This window comes from Podarcis bocagei, assembly GCF_964188305.1.
Source record: "Podarcis bocagei genome assembly, chromosome: 3".
NCBI lineage: Eukaryota > Metazoa > Chordata > Lepidosauria > Squamata > Lacertidae > Podarcis > Podarcis bocagei.
The window spans coordinates 86747443-86763376 of NC_138127.1; the positions used below are offsets into that span (position 1 = coordinate 86747443).

At 42.0% G+C, this 15934-nt stretch overlaps 1 protein-coding gene across 3 annotated transcripts in view; it reads left to right on the top strand.

Annotated features, from left to right (window-relative positions):
• Window positions 1–15934, top strand: part of EML4 (EMAP like 4) — an 89901-nt gene that overhangs the window by 14122 nt on the left and 59845 nt on the right. For all 3 annotated transcript variants that reach the window (XM_081185978.1, XM_081185977.1, XM_081185979.1), the window contains exon 2: window positions 2860–3042. In XM_081185978.1, coding sequence (XP_081042104.1) covers window positions 2860–3042 — 183 coding nt within the window. The remainder of the gene's footprint in view (window positions 1–2859; window positions 3043–15934) is intronic.

Here is a 15934-nt window from a genome sequence, read left to right on the forward strand (position 1 = left end):
GGCCCCATTAGCTAAAGTGGTGCTTCAGGTTAAGAACAGTTTCAGGTTAAGAACGGACCTCCGGAACTAATTAAGTACTTAACCTGAGATACCACTGTACAGTAATGCATCAAACATTAAAAGCTTCCCTAAACAGGGCTGCCTTCAGATGTCTTCTAAAAGTCTGGTAGTTGTTGTTAACTTTGACATCTGGTGGGACGGTGTTCCACAGGGCAGGCGCCACTACCGAGAAGGCCCTCTGCCTGGTTCCCTGTAACTTGGCTTCTCACAGTGAGGGAACCACCAGAAGGCCCTCGGCGCTGGACCTCAGTGTCCGGGCAGAACGGTGGGGATGTAACCATGACTGTTGCTCTTGGCAAAGGGGAAGAATATCATGGAAGAGAAAAAAAGACAATTTAGATTCTATTCTTCCTCTATTCAACACTAGATGCAAGTTCAAGTACTTTCTCACCCAGGACTTAAACCTCGGTGGGCTATGTGCCAGGAACAGCAACTCTTTATAGAATCAAAGAGTTGGAAAGGGTTCCCAAGGGTCATCTAGACCAACCCCCTACAATGCAGGAATCTCAGCTAAAACATTCATGACAGATGGCCATCCAAGCTCTGTTTAAAAACCTCCAAGCAAGGAGAGTCCGCCGCCTCTCGTCGGAGTCTGTTCCACTGCTGAACAGTCAGAAATGTATGAGAGATGTTGCCATAATATTTTTTTTAATGGTTTACCAATGTATTATCTTCTTCTTGCTGTTAAAACAACCAGTTTTTTTTCTACCACTTATAAAACACACCAAGTAGCTCTGTCGCCAGCAGTACAGCTGCTCCAGACCCCAGGAGGGTGGGGTTGGCACGTGAGATGTAAAATGTTAAACAGTTCTGAAATGTCCGTAACGGCGTGATATTTGCATATGTTTGCAAGCTATTTAAATCCCCTTTAAAGATACACGAAAGCCAGAAATATGTATCTGTTGAATCTGGCTCCTGTTGAAATAGAATCGGGAGTTGGAAGGGCAAATTCTCTAGAACATCCCTAGACATAACAGGTGTTATTCATCCTCTCGCTAATAACCTTTAGAGATTCCACAACTTCTTGACTAGTCTGACTCCCCAGCTGTAAAGGTTTTCCAGCTCAGACTCTTTATATCTGTGTGATGGCCCCCAACCGCCCATTGTATTTCAGCAGAGCTGAATGTATATTAAAGAAAGTGTTCTTGTTACTTTTGCGTCTTGCACATTTTGCTTCTGATAGTGAGCCCAAAATAGCACTTTCCATGCAATGGGGTCACATTTCTGCCACTTCTTTAGATTCTTATCTGTGGAACTGCATTATTGCCGGTTGATTTTGCATTTGTAAATCGGGCCTGTTTCTTCTTTAGACATCATTGTATTAACTCGCTGATGTAGGTGCTGAGCAGCTATCATAATCGCTTAAAAATATAATCAGTTGATAATTGCCAAATTTAAAAATAATACTGGCAGTGGAACATCTTGTTAAATGATCAACAGTGGGAGATGTGAATCATACACCAATATGAGTAATCTAGAAATAGACCAGTGATACTTTGAATTGAGTCTGTGGTAGCAGATTCGCTTTAAGTACTGATTCCTGAGTAATTCCATCTTTCGGTTTGTTTTTGTGTGCCTTCATTTGATTATTACAGGAGTGTCTTTAAATGTGTTTCTGTGTTGCTCACTAGCATCATTTACATTCAATATTCTGCTCACGAAGAACACCAGTTGTAACTGGAGCAGGATGGTATGAGAATAGGGGCATGAGCCAGAAATTAATGTTGTTCAGCAGGAAGGATCAGGCAGGTGGTGGTGGTGGGGGGGGGTTCACTTCTTCAAATTAATGAAACAATAGTGGTTAGTTTCTTTCTATGGCTTGTATCCAGTCTAGCAATAAGTAACAACCCCGTCAACACAAGGATTTCTGCTTATGCAACAGGACTTCTCACTGCTCGCCATTTAAAACCGTTTTGGGGGTTCACACAACCCCCCGGAGCAGATTTAGGGGAGGGGGCAGGGCAGGTGGAGGACAGTTCCCGCTGCGCAAGAAGAAATCCTTGCGCTGATTGAACACTTACTTAGCGGGCCTTTGGATACAAGCCAATGTATTTTTGACCCAGTGACCTCAGCATATTCCAAGGGCAGGTTTTGAATGTCTACTTCATATAACATATCCCCTAAGATCTCAGATTGTCGTTAATAGCGATGCTCTGTTCAAGTTGAGATTCTGCATTTCCAAAGATTAAGATTCTATAGACGGTTCACCCCACTTTCCTGTTCAGGAGCCACCCTTAAAAGAAAATTTTAAGTCTGATGTTTAGAGCAGCTTCAACTCAGCACTGTGTTGGATCACATTTGCGTGGCACTCTACCCATCAGATAGTCCGCCAGGAGAGGCGATTTCATCAGTTCCTTTTGCAGAGCCCCGCTGTCCTCCTGAAAAGCTGCTTCAGAAGGACAGAGGACCGCCAGCACTGGGAGCTCTAAGGGAAATTGGCAAAATCTAAAATGCTAAACAGTTTTGAAATGCCCATTAGCAGTGAAGCTGTTTAAAGCTGCCCCTGTGTGGTGGTCATAACACAAAGCCAAATGTGTTAGAATTAAGCTTCTGATCCTTTCCTTCTGTCGGGCATTTTTGCTGACTTTACATTCTATACTGTGGCATTGCTTATTGGTGTTAAGTGGACTGGTTATTTTTCATGCCGATTTTGCTGCCTTCCACTTTGGGCACTTTGTATAGAAGGGGGTTGGGGTATAAACATGACTAATGATTTATTTGCATTTATTTCAAAATCCTGCACAAACAGAGCTTTAGAACGCCGCATGACTTTCCTTCTGATTATTTCTTTCTTGGCAGATGACAGCATTTCTGCAGCAAGTACATCCGATGTCCAAGACCGCCTTTCGGCTCTTGAACTGAGAGTGCAGCAACAAGAGGATGAAATCACAGTGCTGAAAGCAGCTTTGGCTGATGTTTTGCGGCGCCTTGCCATCTCCGAAGATCATGTCGCATCTGTGAGAAAATCGGCACCAAGTAAAGGTAAGGGAGGCCTCGAGTGCACATGGTTTGGCATTCATTTGGGGGATGTTTATTGATTTAAAAAGAATTTGAGAGCGGTGTACAAAAGCACGAAGGGAAAAGAAAAGCTAATCCACAGAACACATTTTAATAACAATCATTAAAATATAAAGCAAGGCAAAGGCAAAAGAAAACCACACAAATGAACAAACAAACTAAAAAGCAGACTAAAGCAGCCATCAGTTCTTGTAGAAGATTAGTGAAGCTGATTGAGCTTGACCCAATGCACCATAGGAATGTAAAAGGCTGCCTTATGCAGAGTCAGACCATTGGTCTATTAACTCAGTATTGTCTACACTAACTGGCAGCAGCTCTTCAGGGAAACTGAGTGCATTTTTATTAATGTTCCTAATTGTTAATCATAGAATCGTAGAGTTTCAAGGGACCCTGAGGGTCATCTAGTCCAACCCCCTGCAGTGCAGGAATCTTAACTAAAGCACCCATGACAGATGACCATCCAGTCCTCTTAAAAATCTCCAGTGATTCAGAGTCTACCACCTTCCAGCAGAGTCTCTTCCACTGTCAAACAGCTCTTACTGTCAGAAAGTTCCTCCTGAAGTTTAGTCAGAATCTCCTTTCTTGTAAGTTGAAGCCATTGGTTCAGGTCCAGAGCAGGAGAAGACAGACTTGTTCTATCCTCCATGTGACAGCCCTTGAGATATTTGAAAGTGGCTATCATATTTCTTCTCAATAACCTCTTTTCCACGCTAAATGTACCCAGCTCCCTCTATTGTGCCTCACAAGGCTCGGTTTCCAGACTCTTGATCATCTTGGTTGCCCTCCTGCACACATTCCACCTCGTCAATATCCCTTTTAAATTGTGGTGCCCAGAATTGGACACAGTACCCCAGATGTGGTGTGACCAAGCCATAATAGGGTGATACTATGACTTATCTTGACCTAGAATAGCATTAGTTTTGTTTGCTGCTGCATTACAACATTGACTCATTTTAATCTTGCGGTCTGCTAAGATCCCTAGATCCTTTTCACGTGTACTAATGGCAAGCCAGTTGTCCCCCAGGCTTGTTATATCACTATTGGCATAGCAGTCACTTAGAATGAACATAGGTAGGGTTGATAGAGTGGCTGGGGAAGCCCATCCAGATGGGCGGAGTATAAATAATAAATTATTATTATTATTATTATTATTATTATTATTATTATTATTATTATTATTAGTCCTTTCCCCAAGGTGCTTACTTAGAGTAGGCTCACTAAATTAACTGGGTCTTCTCTGAGTATGAGTAACATTGAATAGCATCCTAAGTTCATTGGCTAGACCATGTCTTAGAATCTTCTGTAATTCACCAAAATTCTGTGGCAGCTTGCTAGCAGGTTCTTCACAGACAAGTTGGCATGGACGTTCCCTCAAGGCAGAAACTCAGAAAACCACAGACGCGCTTTCTCTAACACAACCTTTCCCAACCTGGTGCCCTCCAGATGCTTAGAACTGCAGTTCACATCAGGCCCAGCCAGTTTGGGTGCACTGGTTGGACCTGATCAGAGCTGTAGTCCAGAACATTTGGAGACCACCAGACTGGAGAAGTGTGCTATGAGAACTAGTTTGTGAGCTGTTTTCAACATGATACTGTTGGAAATGTATGAAGCTGCTCTCTAGCTGGGCAGAACATTTGTCCATCTTTCTCAGTATTGTCTATTGTGACTGTTAGTGGCTCTCTAGAGTCTCATACAGACATCTTTCCTAGCCTACCAGGAGATTTTGTGACCTTTTACATTCAGAGCATGTACTCTACTGCTGAGTTGTGTGCCTTCCTCGTAAAAAAATATGAGAAAAGCTAGCGCTAGCAATGAAGAAAACAAAGTGTGCGTTTTGGAGGGTGAGGAGAATTTTAAAAGCACCTGTAAAATGCAATTTGCAGATTTTTTAAAGAAACAAACAGTAATTTTCTTTTGCAGTCTTGCCACAAATTGGCAGTTACTTCACCTGCATACTATAATATTAGCAATGGCAAGAATTGCCATGCTGCATTGTTATAAAGATTTATTGGCCATATTCCACAGTAAGTGTCTATTGTCATTTGTGGATGCAGTTAATAACTTTTCCCAGAAACAGTTTAGCAGCACCAAGAAAGCTATACCGCAGAGGTAGGTGCTAGTTTCTCATTACTTGCTAATTTGGGTCATTCATCTGGCTCTACCAACAGGATATGAAGGAAATACTTTACCAGCAAATAATCAAATGCATATTCGGGCATGATACAAAACATCACCATCGTAGCACTAAGTCTGCTTCCTGTACGTATTTGTTCTTCCCTCCCCATAAAATAAAAAATATTAGCAATATTTATTCAGTCTAATGCGAATGAAAATGTTTCAGCTATTGGAACTTCGCAGTTGTTTTGATATATAAAATGGGGAGGATTTACAATACCTCCAGAGCACATGACTGTACTTAACCTGAGAAAAGCTAATGTATGGAACTCCTTGCCACAAGCAAAACTCTACAGCAAATATGTTAGCAATTTCCGAAGATAAGTTAAATATCAGTAAAAAATAAAAACAAAAAGTTAGTAATTCCCAGGTGATTATGCCAAACTCTTACTCCCATCTGCCACCATTTTGTTACTGGTGTGCTTCAGTAATTTCTGTCTTTCTCAGGTGGGTCCTGGGGGCAGAAACCCTGATACAGGCCACATCTTGTATTCTTGTGCGTGTTCATCAGTAGGAGGACAGCTGATATTTCATCTGTAACTTGTGGGACATACATGCCACAGTTTAATATATGTACTATAATTTATGCATTGGCTGATACACCATCCACATAGCCTAGTGAACTGATCAGCAGATCCACTGGAAACTGTCTGGCACCTGAGAGCTCCAGGTGAATTTTATTATGTTAAAAGCTTGTAACTTTTATACAGTGGTGCCTCGCAAGACGAAAAGAATCCGTTCTGTGATTCTCTTCGTCTAGCGGTTTTTTCGTCTTGCGAAACAAGACCATTGACGGATTAGCGCTATTAGCGGCTTTTAGCGGCTTATCAGCTTATCGGATCAGCTGATAAGCGGCTTAGCGGCTTAGAAAAAGGGGGGGAAAGGAAAAAAACCCACAGGAACTCGCAAGACATTTTCGTCTTGCGAAGCAAGCCCATAGGAGATTCGTTTTGCGAAGCACCTCCAAAACGGAAAACTCTTTCGTCTAGCGAGTTTTCCGTCTTGCGAGGCATTCGTCTTGCGGGGCACCACTGTATTTAAAAACCACCCAGGTCTTGTTGGCTTTCTGTAGGCAACCTCCTGGCCAGACATTCTTCTTTGAAACCTATTGTCAGGGAACTGACATCGGAGCCAGAGGCGGAGGGAAGGCTCTTAAGTGATGCTGGAGAGGGACCCAGCAGGGAGAGAGGTAGCTCAGCGGGGGAAGGAAATCAGCTCAACACTAGGGATAAAGGGGAGCAGATGGGGGAATCGGCGAGAGGGCTCCAGGACTCTTCGCTGGACACCAGCGGGGAGAGCACGGGTCCTCCACTACCCACACCCTCCCTGCGCAGAAGACTTCCACGCAGGGAGAGTAGGAGGAGACTTGGCGTCAAACAACCTTTATGCTGGAAAAGGTTTAAGAAACGCCCACTGACGGATTCTGCTAGCGGCTGAGGCAGCCACGAAGTGAAGGGCTGTCCAGACAGGAAAGGTTTAGCAAGCCAACTTAGCCAGGAGTGGCGGTTACTTACGCACAAGCAACCCATATTCATTACACCTATGGAAGGGTGTCCTGATATCTTGTCCTCCTATGGGCTTAATAATGTTTTTAAGGTAAGGGCAAGAAGAATAGAGAAACCTTGAATCCTGTTTCCTGGTTTCCCACAGGCACCTGAGGGACCACTGTGAGAACAGGATGTGATACTAGATGGGCCATTGGCCTGATCCAGCAGGCGCTTTTATGATTCCAGGAACCCCTCCCTGAAAACTTTTCACTGTAGTTCTGCCCTCCTGCCCTCACGAAAGTGGGAGGGAAGGAAACAGCCCTCCATTCACAGTTTCATGAATGTGTGGGTTTTGCCACAGCATTATTTAAAGTATCTCTTTTGATCAAGGAGTTAAGCTATTATGTGTGGGGGAGGGGGGAATGGTTATTTAAAAGTACTTTGCATCTAGTTTAAAGCAGGCCAAACAGAATGAATATAATGAGTTGGCTGAAGGCTGTAATCCCACCCAGAAAATGCTTTTGATGAAGTAAGATGATATTATAAGAGGATCCATGACAAGTACATGAAGCAAGATGGCATTTATAAAATCAAATTTGTTGTTTTAAGAGCCATTAGCAGCATTCTAGTGCCTTTTGTTATTGGCAGCAGTTACACAGAAATTCTTATTCCAAAGCAGAAAAGCATAATAAATGTTTGGGCCATTAATTACAGGAGCAGCAGGCTGTTTCAAGGTCTTAAGAATTAGATGGGTAGCATGAAGTAATCTTGTGTGGAAAGCCCATTCAGCACTGTGGGCCACAATTAAAATATATAATATATGCAAGGCTGAATGCTACTTGGGTGTTGGTTTTTAAATGTAATTGTCTTTACATGAATGCCTTGCTTGCAAAGCCACTCACGTGTTGTTCATGTTATATTCATTCTGCATATGGTCCTTGTTCTGGCAACTTCTTGTAGCAAGACAAGAGCTCAGTTCAGACGTCACACAAAGCCATGGTTTACATGAACCATAGTTTAGAACCCAAACCATAATTTGTATTTCCAAACTATAAGACAAACCAGAGTTTTGAACTGTTTGTCTGTTTTGGTTTTCCATCTGCTCAGCTCTTCTGCCTGCAGAAACAGCTGTACCATAGAGACGTAATTATGGCTGTGCCTACAGTTTGTCAGTTCAGATGTCAGTCATGGCAACCATACTTAAGATTCCTTTGCCATGGTTTGGCATGGTGCCCAAAGGAGCAATAAAAGAGAAAACAGGTTTTATCTCAGACTGCTTTAAAAACCAGCCATGCTATTTGGCTGATTGGAAGAAATATAATTCCTGTGGCCAGCAATGCTCATGGCAAGCCTTCAGGGGAAAAAAGAGTTCAAGAGAGAACTGACAATTCTGTTTCTATTAGATCCTTAAAAAGCAGATGGGTTTTTTTTCTGAAAGTCTCAGTAAAAGAAGAATTTTATCTTCTGCAGCATCAATGCAGCAAAAATTATTTCTGGAAGCAAGCACATTTTAATTTATCCAAATGTCATTGTGAATTTTGGGTCATCTTATATAGAAACAATATTTATTTGAAGAAAACTAGAGAAAACAGAATGGATTCAAAATTGATAATACCCTCTCCCCTCCCCCCACTCCACCCCGGAAAACACATAAACAGAAAAGGTCAATTCAGTTATTGGTGTAGATTTTACTACTGTACCTAAACAAAATAGGGTGCAAATACTGTGACCAGGAAAGATTCTGAAGCAGCTGTTATTACTTGCACATTATCAATGGAAACCACTTCAGCCATTGTGCATTTAAACTGAAAATATATATTAAAAAATTGGAAGCAGAAATCGTGCAACAGAACATTAATTTGGAGGGGAGGGGAGCTTCCAGAAAACTGTCCGGCAAATCACAGGAGTTGGTCTAAGTCCAGCAATATTTCAAAGTGATTCATGCATGATTAGCCAGTTACCCAAGTCCAGTTTGGGGAATCTTGGTGGCCTGGCCACGGTTCAAGCTACCATCGTGGCTGAGTGTATTGTCTAGAGTCTAGACCAGTCATTTACCTCATTGACTGAACATTGCAAGGGCAACAGAGGGCCCTTTAAACTCTTTGGATTGGCTGTACAGCCCAAGATAATCTGCAGGTACTCTATGAGTTTACCTACAATGCCCACTTCTCTCTTGTCAATCAACCAGTTGGAAGGTACATCAATTACGGTCAATTTCACATGTACAAACGTCACATTTCTGAATGTCAGAAACTTGGTTTAGATTGCCTTTCCCCAGTCTGGTGTGCTCAATATGTTGCAAGACTCTAACTCCCATCAGTCGATGTCAGCATGGCAATGGTCAAAGGTTATAGGGATTGTAGTCCAACAACATCTGGAGGCACCAGTTTGGTGAAGCGTGGATTTTCATTCAGCACGTTGTGTTTCACTGCATCAACAGTTGCACAGCTTTGTTTATTCTACAAGTTTCCTAAGGATGCAGAAATCTGCATATGCAAACCAGAAACCTACAGTTTCCGTTTCCTTTCTTCTCTTTTATCGGTTGCCTTAAAATGGATGTGTATGCATTCTGTGAAGTACTGAACTGAAATGTTGGGACGAACAAACAAATATGGAAGGAACAAAGTGCTAAGTTCAGTTTTATTTCCTCATTCACACTGAAGGATTGTTTCATCATATGCTGAAGACTCAAAGTCTGTTTCTTTAGGGGTGATTTTTTTCAGTACTGAGTGTTGTCTTGTTTTGTTATGCTGAAATAATTTTAATTAATCTGTCTTCACCCTCTGTTTGTTTAAGTACATTTTGTCTTCCGTGTCCTTCTCAAATCCCATGACTTTTCAGTTCCACCTGCATGCAGTTGACATCCAGGTCTACTGCTCTCTCTTTCACTAACCCAAATTATCCCCCTCACCCCAATTCTACGTCTCTGGTGTTTCTGCTTTGTTGCTTTGTTGTTGTCTCAAACGCAATCTGTTCAAGACTGAGCTTCCCTTAGTTTCTCCCAAGCCTTCTTCTCCTGTGCACATTCTTTATCAATTCCTTGGCATCCACCCTGTGGAACAAGCACACAGCCTTGACTTTAGCTTTGATTGCTTTCTCTCTCTTGCTTTCATTACCCATATCCAGTCTGTTGCCAAAACGTGTAGCTTCTTCCTTTTACAGCACTGCAAAAATATGGCCCTTTTTCTCAGTCACCTCAGCAAAAACTCTGGCATCCTAGCACCTAGACTACAGTAATCTTTTCCTTTCCTTGTTATTCTCTTTCATTGTTTCATCCTGGTCCCTCCCTTTCTATCCAGCACTGTCCTGAAAAAAACAGTTTGCAGAGACCTCTCTTTTTTCTTTGATCATACGACACACTGATTTAAATGCCTTCACTGGATTTCTGTCATCTGGATCCAGCACAATCCCCCATGTCCTTGCCTTCAGAGTTCTCTATGGTCTTGACCCAAGTCTCTCAGCCCTTGCATCCCAATATATCCCTGCACCTGAGCTTCTCTCCTCCAGTTCTACCATCCTCCAGTGGCTGAGGATCTCCTTCTTCCGCCAAAAGGCTTCATACTTTTCTTTCTTGCTGCCTGTACGCTTGGAACTGTCTCCCAGAACACCTGTCTTGCTTTCTTCACATTTTCCACGAAGACCTAATGTGTAACTGAGCTTGCAAATAAGCCTAAGTAAGTGTAATTGAAATACATTGCTATCAATGTGCAGATGACATGCATCTCTGTTACTCCTTTTCATCTATGTCAGGGAAGCGAAGTGTCTTGGAAGAGGGCAAGGAGCTGAATGAGTGCTAATAAATTGAAGCTTATTCCAGACAAAACAGGTGCTCCTGGTTAGAAGAGAGGCAGATTCTGGATTTGTTTTGGGATGACTTTTAATGGATAAAACTAATTAGCACAAGGATTTCTGTCTGTGCAATGGGACTTCCGCTCTTTGTCCAATCTCACCCCCCACCCCCTGTTCTGGGGAGGAGAGGAAGTCCTGTTGCACAGACAGAACTCCTTTTGCTTAAACCCTTTATTTTGGATGGGGTGTTAATCCCCTTGAAAAATCAAGTTTATAATCTGGAAATGATCCTGGATTTGGGGTGCCTTTTAGTCTTCTAAATTTGCACTTAGATTAAAACCACAAGGTGATCTCTTAATAGGTATTTAAGAGCTAGTGTGTTGTAGCAGTTAGAGTGTTGGAACAGGAGCTGGGAGATCATGGTTCGAATCCCCATTCATCCTTGAAATTTACTGGGGGCCTTGGACCAGTCACCACCTCTCAGCCTAACTTACCTCAAAGGGTTGTTGTGAGGATAAAATAAGGAGAACTGTGTACGCCCCCTTGAGCTTCTTGGAGAAGAGGCAGGATATAAATGAAATAAACAATTTTGAACTCCGACCTTCCACAGGTGTACTTTTTTGTAGTATTTTTTCATGAAGAAATTATTTACACATGATAGGTTCCTGTATATCCCTACCAGCAGAGGTTCATGCAGGTGTGTATTATGCAGTGGGACAAACAGAGAGGCAGATCAGCAGCATCTCTTGTTCCTGCCAGGATGTTTTGCCTTCTGGAAAGTCTCGGAATGTCAGTATTTCATGACTTTTCCCTTCACACTACAAAATGTTGGCACTTGCATAGTATGCCAGAAAACGACAACCTGAAAGCAGCGGAGGAGGAGGAGGAGGAGGAAGGTATACTCCGGCGCTTGTGGCTGCCAACGAGATAGATTGCACCACAGCTGGTGTCTGGGAAATGCATTAGGACCTCATAGGGTGTCAAAATATATGTAACATAAGACTGCAGGCCCGGACTGCAAAGACATGTCCACAGCACACACAATGGCACTAGTTAGAGACTGCTTGGATTAAGCCTGCATTTGAAGGGCAAGATGAAGGCTACTGCGCCCCCTCTGAAAAAGCTGCTTCCAGGCTGAAAGCCTAGCGTAATGCATCTGACCCCAGAGGAAGATAAATGGACCAGCCTCTCTTGCTGAACGTGGAGGCAAAGAGCTGAGAGTTGGCTTGGATGGAATCTCTAATGGTGAAAAATTCTTTGCGCTCTGTGTGCGGAGAATAGGAGAGTATAAGAATGTGATATGTTATCTGTCTCCCACATAAGCACCGTTTCTGGAGATGCAAATGTGTGTCACAGCTGGATGGAATTGTCTTACAGGAGAAGTACAGCCAGGGTTCAGTTTACATTTGAATGAATGTACAACTTTTGTAGCGACTTTGAAACTAGATGGCTCCCCCCTTCTTTTCTTTCTTTTTTTAAGAGAATTTCCTGTAATATCAGCTAGAAACAGAATCTTTACATGTTGATTTGGGGAATATGTTGACAAATAACCAAAACCTTTTTTGAGTAATGATCTATGGTGCAGATTTACCCCCCTGCAAATTGCGGTTTTAAAATGAAAAGATCTCTCCCCTTTCTGTTGTTCAGTTTCCTTTCTTTATGTGCTTTAACATTGCCTTATCAGTACAAAGGCTGTACCAGAAGAACAAGAGTTTGGATTTGATATCCCGCCTTTCACTCCCCTTCAGGAGTCTCAAAGCGGCTAACATTCTCCTTTCCCTTCCTCCCCCACAACAAACACTCTGTGAGGTGAGTGGGGCTGAGAGACTTCAAAGAAGTGTGACTGCCCCAAGGTCACCCAGCAGATGCATGTGGAGGAGCAGGGGATCGAACCCGGTTCACCAGATTACGAGACTACCGCTCTTAACCACTACACCACACTGGCTAATGCTAACCAGAGTTTTCATTCTTAACCAGGGTGCGTACCCCGGTTTCAGATGAAGATAGAACTTCCTCAAAGTTTAGAAGGGAAGAAACTGAGGAGTCTTGAACCTACCTCCTCACCCTTGTGGGGAACCCCTGGTTGTCTTCTGCATTGAGTTTAATTATTTTCTAAACAGTCACTCAGAATTAGCATTTTGCTAACATTTAAATTGATGAGAGAGAAAGGATTTTGCACAGATTTTTGGAAACTCCCCAGTATTTTCTAAAGAATTCCGTAAAGAATGCACAGGGAGGTTTTATGCAAGCATTTCTTGATCAGACCTGTGTTGGATTTGAGAAGCTGGTTAAAGCCACTCATTGCAAATGGATCTTGCAATGGAGAATTACTGGTGGTATATTTTATTCTTAACTGCTCCTAGATGCTAGAGGTCGGTGGCCATTTAGTGGCTTCAGAGATGCTCCCAGAAGCAATGGGATGGATAGTGCCAGAGTGACATGGAGAGATAAGTGGATACCAGATGCTTTGGACACTGCCCAGGAAGTATGAAAAGCGGAAGCGCTTCTCATTCACACTTACTCACAGCTGCCGTTTCTATTTTAATGTAGAAGAGCCTACATTTGTTTCCCTTTTGAAGAAATTATTTGTGAACGTAATAAAAAAATTCCCTTGATTATATTTTTCAGCGAGTATGAATTATGAGTAAAATGATGGACTTCTGATTAAATGTGAAAGATGCTTCAATTTTTGTTTTTAAAAATGATTCATAGGATGAGTTTTGCATTAACACACATATAGAGGCCATCAAGTTCAGATAGGGAGTTGGGGTGGGGAGATGATATGAAACAGACCAGTTAATCAACAGTTTATGTGCCTACAAAATTGAGTGTTGTGAAGTATGTCACAAATAAAATAACAGACCTGACAGACCCTGTCCCTACAAAACTCTCACTCTCTCAACTGACAGGATCACACCAACTATCTTAACCGTATGTCATACACAGTGCCCCCTGATGTCTGAGTGCACAGTGCAGGTATCTGTGCAAAGTCTTCTGGAATGTAGAAGGGTTCTAGATTTTGTGGACACCGTCATGCATACAGCTGTATATGTGAAAGCTTCCTCATTGCAGACATGCTAAATGTGTAGGCATCAGGAGGTGAGGCAAGCTAGCATTTGCTAGTAAAAGCTAGTCAGTATGGCTGATCTGTTCATGCTCTGATGGAACATGTGCTTCTTATGAACAGTGCTAATATTTTTAGTTAATCTGTGGGGTTGGTTGGACCATCAGCCGCTCATGGTAGACAGCATATCGGAAATTATGAATCATAGGCTGGAGCAGTACAGTCATACTTACTTTATGATAAAGCTAGAGAATCTGATATCCCACCCCGTGCATTGAGCTTGTGCATTTGTAAACATTAATTAAGGAAAGCAAACAAGTACATTTTACACCCCCGAATATACTTTTGGTGTAGCAGTTTTTCATTAAGGAATGCAGTGCTACTATTATGCATGTGCATTGGCGCTAAAGAATTATTAAAGTATAGTAATAGCCATATTTATAACATATGTTACGCATCAGGGCAGTTGGGGATTTGGATGGCAGATTTGTAGCAAAGTGGAAGCTTTAGGGTATGAAAAGTGAGGTTTGGTTTTTAATAAAGTCATTTAGTGCGTAGCCACGAGGTACTGACAGCTTTATTTCCCTTTTCTTGCCTCGCCCTCATTATGTATGACCACCCGGTTCCCTTAATCTCTGTCAGTTCTATCCCGACTCTTCTTGATCTTTCTTCCAGTCCCGTGGCACTGAGCTGTCTTAAAGCTTCCAAGGGTTCTCATAGTAGCTTTCTAACGTACCCTGTAGTCCTCCTGTCTGTAATTTTTCTGTGTATCTAAAAATGCATATTCACCGTTGTTCTCTAATGGCAACCAGTGCTGCCCATAACAGCTTGTAGCCTACAAGTTCTTCTCTGGGTGCAAACATTCTCAAGTTGTTCTAGAGTGAAGATTGTAAGATTCAGGTTAGTTCAGACTGTGAAAAAGAAACAAACAAACAGTATTTATTTATTTTATCTCTTTGCAAAAAGGATTGTGGAAAAAGAACGTTTTGGTAGTTTTACTGTTTTTATTGTGCATTCCTTACAGTTGTATTCATTTCATGATAAATTCCATTTGTCTTCAATGTTCCTTTTTGTTGCTTTTCTTTGTACTTAATTTCAGGGGGAGTATAAGAGGCAACTAATGATGTCTGTTATTTTTGGTGCTTTTCATTTATTGACATGGAAGGTTTCAGATCGCCTTACCTTCCATAGCATCAAACGTGCCAAATTTCAGACCGGCAGATCCCTCTTTTCTTACAGATAATTAAAACTGCCATTGCAGGCATAGTGTTAACTCTTTTCTAAACTGAGAGGGGAAATGGGGCAGGTAGGGAAAAGCACATTGTGAAATAGATTTTAAGAGCTTAAAGGAACTATAAGGTAATTGAGAAGCTGGATTTTTTGTGAGGACAAAGGCAAAGCCCAGCGGAACCCACAAATGTTCTGTTTCCCAAAGAGCAATGTTCATGCATTCTTGCAACAAAATTAGCCTTAATCTTTCTCTAGCCATTTCTGTTCTCTGATTATGTGCCTGTAGGAGCAACATAAAAGGTTTAAAGAGGGCTTTGTCTAAATCTATGTTATCTTTCATTCACACACACATACTTGACAGGTTTTTAATGAAAGGGGTCTCTCAAGCTTGGCAGATATTATTCTATGAAAATTATCAGAATGGAGATGGAATCCATTATCTGTGGAAGACATTTTCACTACTTTGATCTCCAGCAGTTTGGCTCTAATCCTCATTGCCCAAACACAGGATCTCATTTTACATTCAGCTTGCATCTGGCTCCTGTCCTGAGCCAAAAGATAAGACCAAGAGCTAGTCTAGCTGTAATGGTTCGTTCTGGTTTGGCAATTTACATGCAGCATAAAATCAGATGGCTGTATGTATAGTAAGTGCAAAAATGTTACTGCGTTAGGGCTGTTTGAGACAACTAAGTTCCATATTGACTTTCATAAACACCCCCTGCAGTGGTTATACAAGCTGGATTGCTCAGAGCATGGTGAAGGTTGCAGGTTTGATCCTCGTAAGGAACAGCTGCAATATTCCTGCATTTGCAGGGACTAGAGGGTCCTCAGCGTCCTTTCCAACACTTATGATTCTATGATAGATGCACATGGTCATTTGTAGTGACTAATGCAAATGGAAAGTGTCACCAAGGCATTGTAATATTGATGTCATGTAACATATCATTCCAGGGGACTGATTTGTCTGTATGAATGCTGCTGACACTCAACAGAGTTTAGCCAGGTGTAGAGCACCTTCTTACCTGAAAATCCCCTTTAGAATAATGACTTGGATCTCAGCATCCTTGGATCATGCTTCTCATCTTGGAACTTCCCCACCTTCCATCCAGAG